The sequence below is a fragment of the Monocercomonoides exilis genome (genome assembly GCF_001643675.1).
Source record: "Monocercomonoides exilis strain PA203 chromosome Unknown scaffold41-876177, whole genome shotgun sequence".
Classification (NCBI taxonomy): Eukaryota; Preaxostyla; order Oxymonadida; family Polymastigidae; genus Monocercomonoides; species Monocercomonoides exilis.
The window spans coordinates 354,477-374,256 of NW_027150586.1; the positions used below are offsets into that span (position 1 = coordinate 354,477).

General features: G+C 39.9%; 1 protein-coding gene across 1 annotated transcript; it reads right to left on the reverse strand.

Annotated features, from left to right (window-relative positions):
* Window positions 1–1,590: 1,590 nt before the first annotated feature.
* MONOS_2365 (uncharacterized protein) lies at window positions 1,591–19,693 on the reverse strand (the record flags this gene model as incomplete). Its single annotated transcript, XM_067872282.1, has 8 exons — window positions 1,591–10,239; window positions 10,426–14,625; window positions 14,700–14,801; window positions 15,214–15,400; window positions 15,477–15,528; window positions 15,655–15,777; window positions 16,096–16,193; window positions 16,356–19,693. 8 exons carry the CDS (start codon window positions 19,691–19,693, stop codon window positions 1,813–1,815), a joined length of 16,527 nt encoding a protein of 5,508 aa, XP_067722526.1. The 3' UTR covers window positions 1,591–1,812.
* Window positions 19,694–19,780: the final 87 nt, after the last annotated feature.

Genomic DNA, 19,780 nt, shown 5'->3' on the forward strand with positions numbered 1-19,780 from the left:
AGTTCACACAAGGCCTTGTTTGCTTAACTTCGAGGGTGAAGAAAAGGTGCTGAATATTGTTCATGAAAAATATCAACAACATTATGGAATAACAACACAAGAATTAAGTGAAATCATTTATTCGGAAATGCAAAGACAAAATTTGAAATCATTAAGGATGTCTCTTAACTTTGGACTTAATCCTGTTATCAAGCATTTTGATAAACAACTTGTGCCACCTTCTCCAGCGTTTGTGCCCAGATTCATTTCGAAGAACAGGCTGAAAGTACTCTCTCTTTCTTGTATTACTCCAGCCAAATTGAATTCAGCATTCATGTGAAATTTCAGAGCATGGTTCAATTTTATGTTCAACAAAGATATCAAGCCATCTGTCAACAAGCTTAATATATTTCACTTAGACGAATGGAATGCTGATTTTTGTTCTTCCCAAAAATTAATCGTGCCAGCCGAAGCCAAAAGAAAACCTGCTTCAACTGAAGATTACTCATATAATCGTATATCAATAATGACCACCATTGGATCATCTTGCCGAACACCTTCACCATTCATCATCATTTCTGCCTTGAAAACGGTTCCTCCTGAACTTTTGGAGTTCAAAATAACAGGATCATGTGAAATCCACGTCAATGCATCTGGATGGATGGACAGAAATGCTTTCTTCTGTTATGCAGTTCATTTCTGCTCATGAATAACAAGATGCAGGTTCCTTTGAATAATCCCTCACAATTCTCCTTTTTTTTAAAATTCTTGATTATCATCCATCTCGTCTTTGTTCTTTAGCGTTGGCATTATTTGCAGAATATTTTATTTTCGTTTTCACTCTGCCTGGTAATTTGACTCACATAATGCAACCTTTTCATGTTGGTATTGCATGTCCTCTTCGAAACCCATTCACAAAGCTGCTGAGGAGAAAGAAGTTTTTGTGGGTGGAAGAGCACGTTGATGGTTAAAAAATGAAAGCTGCTGATGAATGAAAAACGATCGTTGAGTGTTCAATTGATACAGAAAAAACTGAAACATCATTACTGAACAAGGAGAACGCATTCAGGACAACTTGATTGTTCCCATTCAAACAAGAAATCTAAGCTAAATGTCTATATGTTTCTGATGATACAGAAAACCCTAAGTATCCAGAACGTATAAAGACAGTTGAATTTGAAGTTCCTTTAAAATGGTTAACAAGTCCAAATTTAATTTTTTCACTTCAAAAAAGAGAAATAGAAAAAACAATAAAATTAACATATAAACAGAAAAAAAGATCGAATCAGAACTTTATGAATTCATAAATCATAATATCGCAAAAAGAATTTGCGATCAAAAATGAAATTCAAATAATAAGTAATCTCAAATTATAAATAACAAATATTTGTTTCAAGAATAATATAATACTTATTTACAAAAAAATTCATTAGTTTTACATGTTTTCTAAAATATGCATTAGCCTAAGATTCAGCATAGTTACATAAAATTTTGAACGAATCGAAACATTCAGATTGTCTTGTTGGATAACAAAGTGAAAACAAAGAAGCATAAACTCATTTAAAAAAAAGTTTCTTAAATAGAAATATTGTTGACTTTCGAATTGATCTCATTAAAATCGCATGATTTTTCCAATTTTTTTAGCTGAATTGATACAACACAAGAAAAATTTAAAAAAATAAAACAGAAAAATATCCAATAAAAAAAAAAAAATACAAAGTGAAGCATTTTAACTTTATTAAAAGACTCAAATAAAAAATTCTATCATACAATATAATTCAAAACAAATTCGATGATCTCATAAAAAAAGAATATGGCAAAAAAACACTCATTTCACATCAGCAAATGGTGATACTGCCCATAAGCAAGTCTCAAATGGAAATCTGAATTCGTGTATTTCTTGCTCTCATCCAATTCTTTTCTCAGCCTTGCCACTTTTTGCTCTTCGGCATATTTGCCTTCTGCATATAGCAAAGGATATCGATGTCTGCACTTTTCAACCATCGTTGATCCAAAGCTCAGATCTATTCTGTGCCAAAACGGGAAAAACGGGAATAACAAAGAACACAAAGAACGAAACATCCCCACGTCATTCATCGCGTTCACAACGTGAATAAAGAACGAAGGAGTGAAAAGATCAAACAGTTGATCAAAGACAGCTCCAGGGAAATGATATAACGATGAAAACGAATCAAAAACATAACCTTCAACGGAAGCCGCGGTGCCAGAAGAACTAATTGTTGTGTCAATGCCTGTGTACAAATGAGGTGCAAGAGAAGGAGGAGGAGTGGGAACAGTTCTCTGCTGCGAAGATTCCGATTGACGATTTGTAGAATGTTTGGAATCTGAAATGCCAATAAGCATTGCAGTTTGCTGAGTCCCAAACGAACGCTGTGCTGATAAAGAACTGTTTGTGGTGCGACTCCTGTTGTTTTCTGTTCGTGGTTCAGTAGTAGGAGAAGGAGACAACCCCACCCAAGAATATCCAAATGGATCCTTTTCATTCAGCTCCTTGTTCACAACAGCAGATCCTTGCGATGCAATGTCACTGGCTGCTGGAACAACGCTCGGCAGATATTCAATCAATGTGCCAAATTCGCTCTTAATTCGAACAATTTTTGAGGTCTCTTTGCTCCTCCCTTTTTCATCGGTTTCACTTTCTTTCGTTATTGATTTTTGATCCACCTCTTCGCTGGCATAATCATTTGACACACTCTTTTTGGTAAACATTTCACTCATCAAATATCTCCCCTCTGAGAAAAGCTTTCCTTTCCTTTTCAGCCTTCTTTTTTCTTTTTTCATCAGTAGCAACCGAATATTTGTAGCAGATGGCAGTGGACTCACATCTGTTGCCGCTCCATGAGGAATAATTGGAAGCGGTCCATTGGAAGAAGCACCAAGCACAGGTCTCTTCGAACGAAGTCCCGAATTTATCTCATACCGCTGCATCGACAATCCATCTGAACCACCTTGTTCCTGGCCATGCCATCTGTACAGTCTGAAATTTCTCTGGCTTGGTGATGCTTTGCCTCTGCTGCTGTCGTTGATGGAAGAGGAAGCAGAGCCGCTGAGGAAAAAGGATGGCGAGGCGGCCAGCGCTGCTGGCGACGAAGACAAAAGAAAATCCTTTGTCTGCTTCTCTGTGATGCTCACATACGAATCAAACATACTGTCTGCTCCCCTGCCACCTTCCTTCTTTTCTCCTCTCCCAACCAACTCGTATCGCACAATTAAGTCGTCATCAACAATCTCATTTGCATCCCCCAACACCCAATCTTCAATTGTATCTGAATCACTCTCGAAGCATTCCTCCTCTTCTTCCTCCTCAGTTTCTTCTTCTTCTTCACCCTCAATCTCATTTATTTCATTGCTACTTGTTTTTTCTCCTCCTTCAACAAACTCCCCACCTCCAGTGATTTTATTTTGTTCTTTTCTTTCTCTTTCTCTTTTCCCTTCATTTCCTCCATCTTCTTCAATTAAAGCAGCTTCTTTCATCACACCCCTCATGTTTCTCATTTTTTCTTCACTCACCATCCTTTGTACTTGTGTTCTCTCTTCTTCTCCATTCCTCGTTCCATATGTCCCTTTCCTTCCTCTCTTCCTTCTCTTGTTCTTTCTCCCTCCTCCCATCTTTTCTCTTTTCACAATTAAACATAACGGAGACCGTTGTATTCCATACAGCCCCATCATCTTCCTCTCTTCTTTTCCTATCTCTCCCGGTAATGCTGCAAATGCAATCTCATTCTCCATCTTTATCAGCTCTGCCAAATCATGTGTCATGCTGCTGTTCTTCCATTGGCCGCAATCCAAAATACTGCTCTGCTTCTTTTTCAAACCACCAATGTTATATTTCGCTGTCCCTGTGCTTCCTTCTCCATTCTTCTGCCTCCTTCTCATCCTCTCCAAGTATTCGCTTGCTGTTTGATGCCGATTGGGCGCTTGTCGGTGGCACACCATCGCAGATTGGAGGACATCTCCTCTGACAAGATGGAGAAGAGAAACCATCCCGAACATATGAAGGCGAGTCGCCATGTGCAATGTGGTGTCATACAGAAATGGACAATACGATGACGGCTGTGAAGACAAAGAAGAAGAGGATGAAAGAAGAGAAGGGAAAGAGAAAAACGGTGTAGAATTGTCGCTTTCGATTTGTGTGTGTGGATTTGCAAATGGAGCAATGAGAAACAGGAACTGGTGAACAATTTCTGGATGATCAGGGAGCAGACGATGGCTGAAGATGAAGTTGATTTCGTTGTATCTTCCAAACCGAGCCAGCAACCCCACGTAAAACAGCTCCAGAAGCAGAAAAGACGAACTTATGAAATTGGAAGAGGCAGAAAGAAGGATCGGGAAGTGGAACACAGCCACAAGGAAAGTGCGCAGGAAGCAAAGAGTGGACTGCAGAAGGACTTGCACAGGGGGCAGTTTCCCATCTTTCTCTGCAGAATGCAAAAGCGCTTTGAAACACTTTTCCTCATCTTTGCCCATTTTTTCATCGTTATTCGAATCAGATGAAGGAGATGTTGAAATATTTGCAAAATCTTCAATGGAATGAATCTTCGAATCTGTCGAAAATGGAAATGCGGAAAATGCAGTTTTCTCATTCTTTTCGTTCTTCTCTGTCTCTTTTTGAATGTTTTCTCTTTCTGCTCTTCTCCAAATACGGCACAACACATCGAACATATCATTTGGCGTCAAAACAGACTGAAGAGCATGCGACAGAAAAGTGTTTGGTGAAAGAGACTGATTGACCAATGAACGGAAGAAATGAGAAGAAGAAGAAGAAGAAGAAGAAGAAGAAGAAGACGATGATGATTCTTGTGAGTTTGCTACCGTTCTCTGTTTACGACCCTGCAATTCATCATCATATTCATCATCAATTAAAGAAGAAGATAAACAAGATGAATTCGAAGAAGAAGAATGTGAAGAAGAGGAAGAGAAAGAGGAAGACTCAGACAGCAAAGAGCATTCAGAAGAAACAGAAGAGCAAGTCTGTTCTTCGCTATCAGTGAACTCACACTCCATCTGAGACGAATTCAGTACACTTCTTTTGCTTCCTTTTCCTTCTCCCTCTCCAAACATCTCTTTCTTCTTATTCTCTCCTCCATTCCCATATTTCCCCTTCTCCTTCTCTTTCCCTTTCTCCCTCGAATTCACCTGTCCTTTCCTTCTGCTTCCTCGTCCATCAAAACCAGAATACTCTGCCTCGTCTTCATTCACCCTCCGCTTCTCTTTCTTCTCCAGCTGCCTCTTTCGTGCTTTCATCTGCTTCCTTTCGCTCTTCAGCTCTTCAAGCACCAACTCAAACAGACCTGACCGAGGAAAAGCGAACGGCTTGTTTCGCTTGCGGAACAGCAGACAATCGAAAAGAGAGCGAGAAGGAGTGGTGGTGAAGGTGGGAGTGCTGAAGGACATGTAAGTGTGGCTGTTAGCTGTAATATGAGAGGAAGAGGAAGAAGAAGAAGACAAAGATGATGAATGATCGGTAAAGCAGACGTCTTTTGCTCTTCCGAACGATAAAAGTGAAGGAGTCTTGTTCACATTCAGCGATTCTGATCTGTTTCCCTTTGCAAACACAGAAGTTGTTGCGCTCCAGGATGCAGGCGAATAAAACGGGGAATGAGCGAAAGATGGAGGAAGAGCTGTGTTTGAGACCATTTCGTGTCTGAGTGGCTGGAGAGAAGAAGGAGCAGCTGGGATGAACGAGACGATGCGGTTCATCCGCTGCGTGGCTTCGTCGACTCGCGGGACCGGGGGATCTGGGGGGGAGAGAGAAGAGGAGGAAAAGGAGGAGGAGGAAAAAGATGGGGAGGAAGATGGTGAGGAAGAGGAGGAAGAAGAAGAAGTTGATGCTGTGGAAGAAGAAGAAGGGGCAGAAAGCGGAGAAGAAGAAGGAGAAGGAGTATGTGAATTGAGAAGAGTGTTTGGCTGTGAAAGAGATCTGTTATGTGAGATTGCATCTGGTTGGGAAAGAGGAAGAGAAGAAGATGAAGAAGACAACGAGGATGAAATTGTTGGGTCAGATGAAATGTTTTTGAGTGATGTTTCGCCTTTCAAAGGAGCAGATGATGAAGAAAGCGAAGATGAGAGAGAAAGAGGAGAAGACGATGAATTTATATCAACATTATTAATATAACTTTTATTACTGTTATTTTGTTCATTATTAACAGAAATATTATGCTTGTTTTGTGAAGTGCTAAGGTTTGCTGAAGAGAGAGAGAGAGGAAGAGAAAGAGGTGGAGAAGGAGCAAGAGAAGGATCAGAGGCAGAACGAGGATGGGCAGTGAATTGGATGTGCTGATATGGAGGAGGAGGTGTGGGAGAGGAGAAACTGGATGAAGGAGAAAGAGACGAAGATGAAGAAGAAGATGATGATGATGTGTTGTTATTAGCAGATAAAGGAAGGGGAGAATTATTGTTGGAATTTAGATTATTATCTGAAGATGTATCATCATTTGATGGTTGTTCTGACAATTGAGAAGAAGAAGAAGAAGAGGAAGAAAATGATGTTGATGATGATGAGTCTAATTCTGGCAAAGAAGCAGAAGAAAGAGAAGTTTGTGTTTCTGTCAAATTTTCGTTTTCTTTTTGATTTGAAATGGAAGATGTTTCCTTTGAGAGTTCATCAGATGACAAAGATTGAATGTTTGGTGATTGATGCTGAATGAAAGAGGAAGAAGAAGGTGATGAGGAAGAAGAAGGAGAAGAAGGAGAGGAAGAAGAAGATGATGATGATAATGGTTGAGGAGGAGGTAGAGGAAGAGAAATTGGAAGAGGCAAAGAAGGAGGAGAAGAAGAAGTAATTCCAGAATTAGGTTCAGGATCCAAAGAAAGGTCAGGAGCAGGAGAAGGAGAAGGAGAGGAAGAGAACGAAGGAGAAGGAGAAGAAAGTGGAGAAGGGGAAGGAGAGGAAGAGAAAGAGGAAGAGAGCGAAGATACAGCAGAAAGAGGAAGAGAAGAAAGAATAAGTGATCCGCCATCAGAAGAAGGAGATTGTTGCATCTCAGATGAATATGAACCAGAATGAGAAGGAGAGGAAGGAGAAGAAGAAGAAGAAGATGATGATGATGATGATGGTGATGAAGACAACGACGAAGAAGAAGGAACAGAAGCAGTTGCAAAATCTGTGTGTGGATAAGGAGGAAGGAAAGGGGAAGAGATTGCTACAGCAACTGGAGCAGCAGAAGAAGAGGAAGAGGAAGAAGAAGAGGAAGAGGAAGAGGAAAATGAAGAAGAGGTTAGATCAGAAGTCGAAGAAGGTGGGATGTTATCAATTGCAGAGGAAGCAGAAGCAAACGGAGAAGAAAGAGAAAGCAGGTTGTTTTCGATGGGAGTTGCGATGGCGTCGGCGAGAGAGACAGAAAGAGAAGGGAGGTTGGAAGAGAGGGAAGGAGGAGAAGAACAAGGAGAAGGAGCAGTGGCTGGGGAGAAAGAGTGAGAGAGGGAATGCGAGTGAGGGTGGGAGGGAGAAAGAGAAAGAGAGGGAGAGGAAGAAGGAGAATGAGAGGGTGAATGAGAGGGTGAATGAGAAGGAGAAGGAGCAAGAGGGTCAGTTGAGGATGAAGAAGGAGAAGAGTCTGGAGAGAATGAAGTGTTTGAGGAGTTTGAAGGGTACAGCATGGAGAGCGAAGGCGCAGCGCTTTGGAGACGAGAAGAGGAGGTTGTTGTGTTGACAGAGGGAAAGTGTGGTTGAAGAGGAACAATTGGAGGAGGTGACAAACCAGGAGAGATGTCACAGGGAGATAAAGAGGAGCGGAGGAAGAAGTTGGAAGAGGAAGAGGAAGAGGAAGAAGAGGATGGCGAATGAGATGAAGAAGCATAAGCAGCAGATTGGGAAGCCAAAAGAGAAGAAGGAAACGGAGAGACAGAAGAAGAGTGTTTGTGGCTGCCAACTGAAAGAGAAGGAGAAGAACGTGTTGGAAGATGTTCAGAAAGAGAATTAGACAGATTGGCAGAAGAAGAAGAAGAAGATGATGATGAAGGATTAGATTCATCCAGAGATGAAGATCTCAAATGATTGTTCTGTTTTGGTGATTGGGCTGTTGGGGAAGAAGAGAGAGAAGAAGAAGAAGAATTTGAAAGAGAAGAAAGAGAAGAATGAAAAGTGGGAGAAGCAGCAGGAAGCGGAACAAGATCGCCACTTGCATTGTGCAGCTGATGAATTGTCTGCTCTTTCATCCTCCTTTCGTCTTCTTCATCAACAAATCCTGTCCCCTTTTCGTGCACAATCTCAATCGGATGCTCTTTCCCCAGCAATTTTTGTGTCTGTGCCATGTTTTGCAGCTCAAACAAGGAAGGAAGAAGAGAATTGGCTGAAGTGCCGCTGAGAATGGCTCTTTCGAGTACGCAGATGAAGTGCTGGGCAATTGGAGTGTTAGCGATGGTGAGGAAACGCATGTCAGAAAAGAGAGAGGAAGAGAATGAGGAAGAAGGAGAAAAAGAAGAAGGGATAAATGGAGAAGAAGAACAGTTTGTGATGAGCTGTTGAGAAGCCAACGAAGAGAAGTCAGCAGCATTGTGAATGAGCTGAGTGCTTCTGAGGGCAAAAGGAGTGGAGATGTCATATGCAGTGATGACTGGGGGTGTTCTGAGGGCGAGTCTGCCGAATCGATTGGGAAGATAATTGAAGCAGCTCAACGAAAAGGAAGAGGAAGAAGAGGAAGAAGAAACAATATTATTATTATTGTTATTGATTAATGCATCCACAAACTGTTGTTGTTGACGATGATAAGGTGGGGACATCTCATTTCCTCCTGGTTCACTCAACTGCAGCAGCTGTTGCTGAGGCAGAGGTGCTTGAATGGCTGAGGGACGCCCAATTTCTCCGCTGAGCTGATTCGCTTTGTATTCTGACAGAAACAGCGATGGCTGTGTGGCTGGCTGATACGCTGTCAGCCTTCCTTTTTGCCCATTCAATTGAATGTTTCTATTGAAATTGCTGTCGTTTCTGTTATTACTGCTATTTCTTCCAGAAGCAGATGCGCCATTATTCGCTTTCTCTCTCTTTTCTCCTTTCTCTCTCATCTCTTCCATCGTTTGCATCGCTTGCATTGCTTCTGTTGCTTCTTCTCGAATGCTTCTGAAGTGTGCTTTTGTCCCCGCCATCGACACAAAAGATGCAAAACGAGAGAGAAACACGATGAGCCATTGGAATAAAACAGACGGAGGAACAAGAGAAGAGAAAACGGCTTTGAAAGAAGAGGTAACTTGTGATAAAGAAGAAGCATTGCATTTGCCAATCTGAATCTCATTGAATGTGTTTGGATTGTAAAAAGAAATGTCAGTTTTGGTGTTGTTGACACTTCTGTTGCTGTCTTGTGGTTGAGAGTATTTTGTGTATGGAAGCCAGCTGACGCAGCCTTCTGGAAGAGATTCTTTGGTGAATTCTTCATCTTTTCCTTCTTCTTTTTTGACTTCTTTTTCCTTTTCATCTTCATCTTTATTGTTTTCTTTTTTCTGGTCCTTTTCTCCTTCTTCTTTCACTTCTTCTTTCCCCTCCTCCTTCTCACATTGAATCGGCGACTGAGTCAAAAGCAGCTCCAAAAGCAATGCCACAATCTGTTTGCTGTTAGAGCGGTGCAAAATGAATGAAAGAGGAAAACAGCCATGTCGAATGAGAAGTGAAGAAGAAGCAGAAAAGACGGTTGATTGAGTGGCATTGAGCTTTTCGCCTTTTTCGTCTTTTTCTTCTTTTTCTTCTTGAGAGGAGGAAGTGGAAGAGGAAGAAAATGAAGAAGGTATTAATGAAAAAGTGTTGTCAAATTTGTTCTTATCGTTTACAAAAAAGGGCAGAGGAAACTGTGGGTGATTGGGGAAAGCAAAAGAAGAGCGAGAAAAGAAAGAAAGAAGAGTTAGCAAATATCGATTGAGAGACAATTTGAAAGAGCATATTGTGAAGGGAGAGGTTTGAGAAGGAGAGAAAGAGAAAGAAGAAGAATTTGAAGAAGAAGAAGAAGATGATGATGATAACGACGACGACGACGATAAAAATGTTGGAGAATTTGAAGAAGAATCAGAAGAAGAAGAAGAAGAAACATGAGAACAAGTGACCAACACATCGTCGATGAAGAACGGATCGTCAAGAGGATGTTGAAAGGGATACGAAGATTGGAGAGAGTTCATAAAATACGAAGAAACAGAAGAAAACGTGGAAAAATGCCGTTGAGGCGACAAAAAGAGGCTTTGCTCGTATTCAGACAAGGAGAAAAGAGGAAATAGAAACTGTGTTTCTAAGAAGAGTATGTCGATTATTTGGACTTCCTAAACATGTGTAGAAGAAAAAGAAGAAAGAAGAAGAAGAGATGAAAATGATGGTTTTGATTATGAAAAAATATATTTGAGTAAATAAGGAATAAAAATAAATCAAAAAATTAAAAAAAAAGAAGCTTTCCAATAAAATAAACATTCATTTCTCATTTTCATATTATTTCTTAGGAATTTGCACACTTTTCCATCCAACACAGCCAAAATCAAGTTGTCAGACACTGAAATTCTTATTGACTTTATCTCTTTTTTATTCAACGATATTATCACAGGCTTTGTTGGGAGTCTGTTTGAGAAAGGAGAAGCAGCAGAAGCAGAAGAGGAGAGGTTAGAGACAACAGAATGAAGAAAGAGAAGAGAAGAAAGAGGAGCATTTGGAGTGATGCGGGTGCAGTTGTGACGTTGTTGAGAAAGAAGAGAAGAAGAAGAGGAAGAAGAAGAAGATAATGAAGAAGAAAAAGAAGATGATGATGATGAAGATGATGATGATGAAGACTCAAAAGAAGGTATTAAACCAGAGGAAACAATCTGATGCGGATGGGCTGGGTGGACAAGAGCAAGCGGAGTGAATGGAAGTGGATAAGACGGCCTCGCTGTGTAATACGCAAATGTGCGTTCCAATTCATCTTGTTCTTTTTCATCGGCTTCTTCAACACTTTTTGGTTGTTTGTCGTTTTCTCCATAAAAATCCTTTTGAATGAAAGAAATTTTGTCTTCTGTTTGTTTGTGTTTGTTGTTTGTTGCAGTTTCTTTTGATTCTTCTTTGTTTTCTTTTCGGTCAGATCCAATTTTATTGGCTGTTAATTCATTCATTTTGATATCAACCTCTTCTTTCTCTTGAATTGCCTTGTTATTCTTGTCCATCGTTTTGACTGATGTCGATGAATCATTTGCTGCATAAACTGCCTTCATCTCTTCTCTTTCGTTGTTCTTTGCTAATTTATTGGGGATGTTGAACTGTTTCGACAGAAAAGTCAAAGTTAACGAAGGTTTCCTCAGCATCTTCTGTGGATGCACATTGTGTTTGCGATATTTTCTGGGCAAATACGAAAGGAGCCGAGAAGAAAGAAGCGGTGGATAAGAAGGGTTGATTGGAGAAGGCAGCACAAGCTGCGGAAGTGGAGGCGGAATCGCCGGCGGAATAAACAGGAAATTGGTCAGCTGAGCAGAAGAGAAGAAGCTATTCCCAGAAATGCATCTGTTTTGGTGTTGGTTGTATTGTACGTGTTGTCTGTTGTTTGCCATGAAAGATTCGTTGTTTTTGCTGTGTTGAACTCGAATTTTGTCTTCTTTGTTTGAATTGTGCGAATTGTATTGCGAATAAGTGCGTGGCACTTTCTGTTGAAGTGGCATGTTTCCTTCTTTTTTTTGTATTTGGAAAAAGTTTGCATTTTCTTTTGTTTTATTTCTATCTATCATGTTTTTGGGTGTGTTGAATGAAGAAGAAGAAGAAGAGAAATTTGAAGAAGAAGAAGAAGAAGAAGAAGAAGAAGAAGAAGAAGAAGCATATCCATTTTCCCTTATCAGCCTCGCCTTCATTTCTCTGAAGTTTCTCTTCACATTGTGAGAATACAAGAAGGAGATTGGGATGAGTCCGAGGGCAGACAAAGAAGGATAGCAGACAATCAGAAAAGGAAGGCCATACAAAACAACTAGAGACATGTCGGAGAAGAGAGGAATGGCTGTTGATGGATGGAGAAGAGAGGAAGACAAGGAAGATGATGAATGTTGTGAGGAATTTGAAGAAGAAGAAGAAGAAGAGGAAGAGGAAGAGGAAGAAGAAGAAGAAGACGATGATGATGAATTCGAATGAGTAGAAGATGTTGAGTGAGTTCTTGAAGCAGAACGCCCAGAAGACGAATCAACATTCTTCCCCATCGCACTTGTGTTTGCGCTGCTGCTGTTTTGAAGCAATTCCTTGGCTGCTTCTTCGATTGGTGGAAGTTCGCTTTCCAAAAGAATTGTCCGTTGGAAGAGAGGAAAAAGTGAATAAGATGTCACTTCTGAAAGAGGCGCTGACTTGAAGCTGATGGGAAGGAGAGGAAAAGCATCGGGTGGCAAAGAAGAAGAAGAAGAAGGAAGAGAAGAAGAAAGAGAAGAAGAAAGAGAAGAAGAAAGAGAAGAAGAAAGAGAAGAATCATTTTCAGCCAAAGCCAAGGGTGTTATTGGAGTTTCAGATGGTGAAGTTAGAACATTTGATAAAGAAGAGGAAGAAGAGGAGGAGGAAGAGGAAGAAGAAGAAGATGATGATGATGATGAAGATGATAAAAATGAATTGAATGAAGTGTATAAGCTGAGTGGATAAGGCGGAGGTGGCAAAGACATCTTGTGTGTCTGAAGAACATCAAATGGATAGCTCTGAATGAATGCTTTTCCATTGGATGATTGCGAATTCATTGAAAACTGAGAGTGTTGAGGATAAAATGAAAAGGAAGAAGAAGAAGAAGAAGAAGAAGAAGAAGATTTCTCTTTCAGTGTCAGATTCTTCTGCTTCTTCTGATCAAATTGTTCTTGTTGTTCTTGTTGTGTCTGGCAGAAGGCAGTGAACGTGTCTTTGTGGATGCAGCGCATCAGCGCTGAGGGGGCAAAGAAGATGGACACGAGAAAAGGGCATAAACAGCCAGAGGAGAAATTACAAGCAGAAGAAGAGGAAGAAGAGGAAGAGGAAAAAGAAGAAGAAGCAAAAGAAGGGATCATTCCATTGTCAGACATTCCATGTTGAGACGAGGAGGAATGCTCAGACGAGGAAGAGAACGCAAACACATTGTTGTCTGATGAATCTGAAGACAGTTCGTATTCATCGTTGTCAACAGCAGAGTTAGCGAGCGAATAAACTGTGTTCCGATCTTCCTCTATTTGAGTGTCGAATTCATTTGAATGGAGTGAAAGAGTTGTTGGAGGGGGAGGCTGGGGACGCTGTGAAGGCGATGAAGATCGTTGTGCACTGGTGTTGGATGGCTTTGAAGAAGAAGAAGAGGAAGAAGAAGAAGATGATGATGATGATGATAAATTCTGATTATGTGATTGTGGAGGCGGTGGAGGAGGAGGTGGCGGAGGAGGAGGTGGCGGAGGAGGTGGAGGAGGTGTATTTTGCGCATTTGTTGAAAGAGCGTTGTTCAATTGTTGAGTGGATGACTTATTTGGAGGAGGCGGCGGAGGCGGAGGGGGAGGAGGTGGTGGTGGTGGAGGTTGTGACTGAGCAGTCTGTTGAGTTGTCATTTGTTGTTTTTCCTTCTGTTCGCTTTCAGAAACCATCTGAAAAGAGAATGAAGGCTGAGACACGTCTGTGCCCATCTGCGACAAGTCTGCCGTGTCCCAATCGCCAAACATGCTCGGCTCTTCCATCAGAATCGTCGGGTCAAGCGGAGAAGGCGCAGGAGACAAACGAGGAGAAGGAGAAGGTGAAGGAGAAAGAGGAGATGAAGAGGCAGAGACAGAAGAAGGAGACATCGAGGGAGAAGAGGAAAGAGAAGAGCGATAGGAAGAATGTGGAGAATGTGTCAAGTGGCTCGAAGAGCGCCGAGTGCGATGAAATGAGTGGGGGTGTGTTGGGACTTTGTCTGGTGAGTATGACAGGCCTGCTTCATCGAGTGTGCTGCTGACGTCTCTCGTAGCCCATTCGCGCACATCCTTCGGAAGCGACTCAAAGGAAGGCATCTGCTGTGTGGGTGGATGGGGGAGAGGTGAAGATGAAGTGTGCGGATACGAAGAGGATGGCTGTTGAGATTGTTTGTTTCTGTTTTCTTGAACAGCAGGTTCTTCGCCTTCTTCATCCTCTTCCTCTTCTTCCTCTTCCTCTTCCTCCTCCTCTTCTTCATTATCTTCTTTCGAATAATCGTTTTGGGTAAATCCCATTGGATTTGCGCTTCTGTAATATTCGCTGTTTCGGCCGTCTTTGATTGCAGGTCGAGTCTCCTTTCTGGAGCAGACAACTATTATGTCTGGGTTGTAATGCATTTTGAACCAGAGAATATTCCTTATTTGAATTTCTTGAGTTTTTCTCGAAATTATTGGTGGGCGATGAGGCAGCGAAAACATTTGAAGAGAACTGGTTGTAGCAACCATGATGCATGAAGAATAGAATTGCTGATGAAAATCTTGAGAAAGGTTGCTTTGCACGATAGTCTGCGGAGCAACAGAAAAAGGAGGTTGTTTAATTGTTTGTGGCAAATCCAGAAAAGGAAGAGTTAAAGGAACCCCTGAAGGGGATTTACTCAACGCATCGTGTTTTTCATTTATGATTTTCACAAATTCTGGAAATCTAAGTGACAAAGTGTCACCATGTCCAAGCCAACTAAATCCAATAATCTTCGAATTATTTTGGGCTCCCATCTCTCGTGGAGTTATGAAACACTTACTATTATATTCCACATTATGAATTATCTGTTATAATAATGCATTCATAAACATTAAATTATTTCAAAATTAAAATTTTTATAACATAAATAAATACATACGATTTCATTGCTTGTATACAAGTAAGCAACGTATCTGCGATCGGGCGAAAACTTTATTTGTTGGATATTTGATGATTCGAGATCCCTAACGCAAAGCAAATTCTTACAAATAAAAAAATAAATTCTTCAAACTGAAATATTGGTGATTTACATTCAGCAACTTTTCCCTCTGTATTATAAAATTTTAATGTCTGAGAAATTGTGATAAACTCTCTGTGCCCATCGTCATAATACAAAGGGATGTCTGAAGAGAGCTGGAGATTTGTTTTTGTGAAATTGATCATCTGAGCCCAACATATGATAATTTTGATTTTTTATTTTTTGCAGAATTTAAAATTTTGTAAATCTCAATGAAATGGAAGTTGAAGAAAATGCCAATAAATCTAAATCTTTTGTAGCTTTAAGAGCTTCATTGTCTTCACCTTGAAAAGTGAGGTTAAATCCAAGAGAATAAAAGTTTGTCTGAAAATTGAAAAAATGATCAATAAATTGCATTAATAAAAAATCATCATACTGCTTCCTTTTCAAGCCTCATTCGTTTGAGAAGTTTGCATTGGCCATTTTGTGCAGCTTCGAGGTCGTAATAGCAAATAGAGCGGTCTCCCAAAGTTGCCAAAACAAGATTGTCACAAATGAATACTGGGTTTGTGAACTGCCTTGTGTTTGCAGGGATGACTGGATAGTGACGATCCAAAGTGCAGCTATTTAAAAAAAGAGAGAGAATTAGATTGAAATTTTTATTTGAAATTTTGAAATTTTAATTTTTTCTCTGCAAACATTGGAGAATCAGGGTTAATCATTCTTGTATCCCACAATTTGAAGGTCATATCTGTTTTTCGTAAAAAAAAATAAATATGATAAATAAAACAGAAAATCACAAAGACATTATTTTAATATAGAGATAGATTGAGAGATAGATAGATAAAGAAGGAACCATCCAAAGATGAGTACAAACCAAAAGAAGAGGATATCAGAAAGGATGAGTTCAGAGGAGACCAAACAACAGAGTTAACCACATTTTTGTGTGCTTCTTCGATTTCATTGGCCAAATAGTCCTTCGAGCGGGTGTCAACAATTTCTGAAAAATTTATCAAAGAATTAAGAAATTGGAAAAAATATGATAAAATAATAAAATAGCAGAATAATTAGAATTGAGAATGAGGCATAACTGATCGTCCTGTCATTTCCGCTTGAAGCAAAAAGCGATGATTCTGGATGGAAACATACAGACTGAATAAAATAAATAATGAGAGAAAAAAAGGTTTAATTGTTTTCACAATCATCAAACAGAAAGAAATGTCATTTAAAAGAAGGAAAAAAAATTTTTTTCTTCAAACTTTCACAGTTCCCTTGTGCAGAGTCGAAAACCTTCGCACAACAGCCATAGAAGACCCACTTCCAGCACAGTTAATGTCCCAAATGATGGCTGAGCAGTCTTTGCTGCCTGTCAACATGCCCATACGAGGCAGATAATCGAGTGTGTACACACCAGCTCTGATGGTTGCCATTTAAATGTTTTTATAAAAAGTGGAATGAAATTAAAATATCAATTGAATTCATAAATAAACATAAATGAATGAATGAATAAAAATAAATATTATTTTTTTAGAAAAAATAATAATAATAAACAGTAAATAAATAAGAACATGTTCATACGAATGCTCAAAGGATCTGCAAGCAGGCGTAACATCTCCAAGATAATAGGCAAAATCGTCAGTTGTCTTTGGCTTTGCTTTTGGTCGAAGAGGAGGCGAAACACGAGAACGAACTTTGTTTTTGGCTGTTTTGATGATATCTCTCACGTCCCACAGGGCAACATCTCCAGAATCAGCAGAAGAAACAATGAAGACTGGGGAAGGAGACAAGGAAGAGCTGGAATCGAAGGCATTTGTGTGTTTTGAGGAAGAAAAGGAAGAAGAAGAAGAAGAAGAAGAGAAAGAAGGGAAAGAAGAAACTGATTGATGCAAAGAAGGCGATAAATAGGAAGATTGTGATGAATGTGCTTCTTCACAGGAAAAGACACTTGATTGAAGTGCATAAGACGAAGAAAACATCGACGAATTCAGCACAGCTCCGTCCATCGCCTCTGCTTTTGCATTCAAAACAGGCGAGAGAACAGGATTCCTCTCCTCCAAATACAAGTCAGTCAAAAACGAAGAATTTGACAACTTTTTCATTGCATTGTGTGTCTGTGTGTCGACAATGCGCACGCCAGAGACCCATCTGTCGTGTGCGTGGAATGACATCGCCCTGTCAAACGCATCAAAATTGTTCTCTTCTGCCAAAATGGGGATGAACGAGATTGTTCCTTCAGACCCCGCAAAGCAGTAAAGCGAGGTGAGTTCGCAGCCATCGGAGATGTCGAGGATTTTCTGCCTTTTGTCCATAAAAGCTGTGTCGTATGTGGGCTCCTGGGAAGCAGTGGGAGTGGAACTGGTGCTGCGAGAAGTGCGACGAGAAGGAGAAAATGAAGGAGAAAAAGAGGAAGAAGAAGATGATGATGATGAAGTTGAGGTTAAAGGCGAAAAAGATGACGATGCATTTCGTGAAGATCTCAAAGTGATGGAAGAAACAATAGAAGAAGACGATGGCGACAATGAAGCTGAACTTCTTCTTGTCTGTCTTTTTGCTGACGCTTTCGGTTTTGGATGAGTTTTCACTCTTCTTCCGCGAAGTTCCCTTTCATTTGGATAGTCTTCTTGTGCCAGTCGCTCAATCGCTGCTTCGTCTTCCATTTCAAACAAAGTCGAGTAGAATGACTCAGAAAAGTCGGAAACTGCTGTTTTTTGAGTCTGCGAATCAGAAGTAGGGTTTGTTTGACTAGCTGGCTGTGTTGGATATGATGGCTGTGTTGAATCAATCGATGAAGAAGCTGGCGAGTCAAATGGAGAGAAAAACGGAGAGAAAGAGGGAGATGGTGATTGTGATGGTGAATCGTTATCTTCTTTAACAATACTGACAATTTTGAATAACTCTGCTGATGGCTGATTGAAAGTTAAATTGATTGAAGATGATGCTTCTTTGTTATCTTGTTCTATTGATGAGTTGCTTTGTGTGTTGGTCAATTCGTTCAATGAAGAAGGATTCTGACTCATTTTGATAAGAGTGTCAGCTGCTTTGTCAAAGAGCATTTTAGATGAAGTTGAAGTTTGCTCTGAAAAAGTTGTTGATGAAGAGGGAGGCGATAAGGAAGGAAAAGATGAAGATGAAGAAGCTGAGGATGAAGAAGGCGAAGAAGTTGAAAAGCTTGGAAAAGGCTCTGAAACAGATGAAGATGCTGATGAAGAAGGAAAAGAAGAAGATGATGATGATTGAGGTGATATGGAAATTGAAACAGATGAAGATTCCGAAGATGCTGAAAGAGAAGGAAAGAAAGAATCTGAATTTGTCTGAGATGAGCTTAACATTGGTGGAGGAGTCAAAGAAAACGGAGACAAACACAAAGAAACAGTTTCTTGGGAGCTGTGAAGAAAATCTTGTGAATGTGAAGTGACGTTGAATGACTCCGGCAGTGACGTGTGAAGTGGTGTCTGAAAAAGAGCATTGAAGTTGGTCTTCTCATCAAACAGATCATCGTCACTATCTTCTGTTGTTGCAGATGATGATGACGATGATGATGAAGTGGTAGCATTTTCAATCTCCAAATGCTCTTTGCATTTTATCCTGGGATTCGTGATGTGTTTTTGGAAGGTCTTCGAATCGAAGCAATATGCCCGATGATCAACCGGAAAGGAAACAAACAAAGACTCGTTTTCATCCTCTTTACTCGAAGAATTCTGAGAAGCAGACGATGATGAAGGTGCGTTGAACATGAGATGTTTTACACATTTATTAACAACAGTGTTTGGAGATAAACGTGGTTGAACGCTTTGTTGGTTCTTAAATGTGATTTCATTCAATCCGCCCTCTTTCTTCTCTTTCAGCATCCGGTGAAACGGAAGCTGATGAAGTGAGAAATTCGTACTTTGCATTCGTACTTGTTCCGTTTCAGTATCATTCAGTGAATTTGTAAGAGCTTGATTGTTAGGGAGAATTGGAACATGAGAAGTTGGACTTAAATAACTGTCATCTCTTCTCTTCATTTCTCTGTGCCCAATGTTAACTCCGCTTTGATCATCGTCTATTGGAGGCGAATAATAATAATGAAAGCATTGTTCATCGTCTTCTTCTCCAAATAAGCGTCTTTCCCATTGTGTTTTCTGAATGTGGTTGGAACTCCTTTCTTTTGCAAAGATCGACCTCAAAATTGCGGCAGTGTCAAATTTCTCTTTTTGTTCTACTTGCGCGCTTTTATTTTCTGCTTTTTCATTTGGAGAACTTTTGTCTTCTGAGGAAAGTTGCTTTGTTTCATTTGTTGTTTTTTTCTTTGAGGAATTTCTATAATCGTCTTCATTTTGGTCATTTTCTTCTGTTCTGAATCTGCCGTGTGGATAGATAAACGAATCGAAAAATGAGTCATCATCTTCTGAATCGTACATTGGAAGAGGAAGTTGTGTATGACGTCTTGTATTATATCTCCTTTCGGAAAGAGAATCTTCGGTTGATTCATCAGTGTGTTGTTTCTGAGCTGTTTCTGAATTTATCAATGCATTGGTTTTAAACTCTCTGTCATTGTCTTCAAAACTGATTTTACGAGTTACTCTTTTTCGTTTTTGTTTCGGTTTCTTGATAATTTGTTCAACGGACGATTTTTCGTTTTGAGATTCTTGACTAATTGCTTCATCCAACGATTTTTGTTCATTCTCGTTTGGTAAAGGATCTTTGGTGGATTCAACTTCCTTATTCAATTTGAAAAATGATAAAATTGAAACTGTATTTTGAGGATTTGAACTTGATCTTTTCGGTTGGTGAAGTGTTGCTTTTTGTTCCGAATCTTCATTAGCCTTTTCATTTTCCGCGTTTTGTTGCTGATCATTTTCTTTTTGATCATCTTTCTGAAGCTTCTTTGATAAAGGCTTGAAAAATTGAAGAATAGAACGAGTAGATTGTGTCATAAGCGTAATGAGAAAATGATAAAATTATTTTATTCTAATTTTGAAAGACGCTTTAACAAATTTTCTTGAATTTCAGCCAAAAAAGTG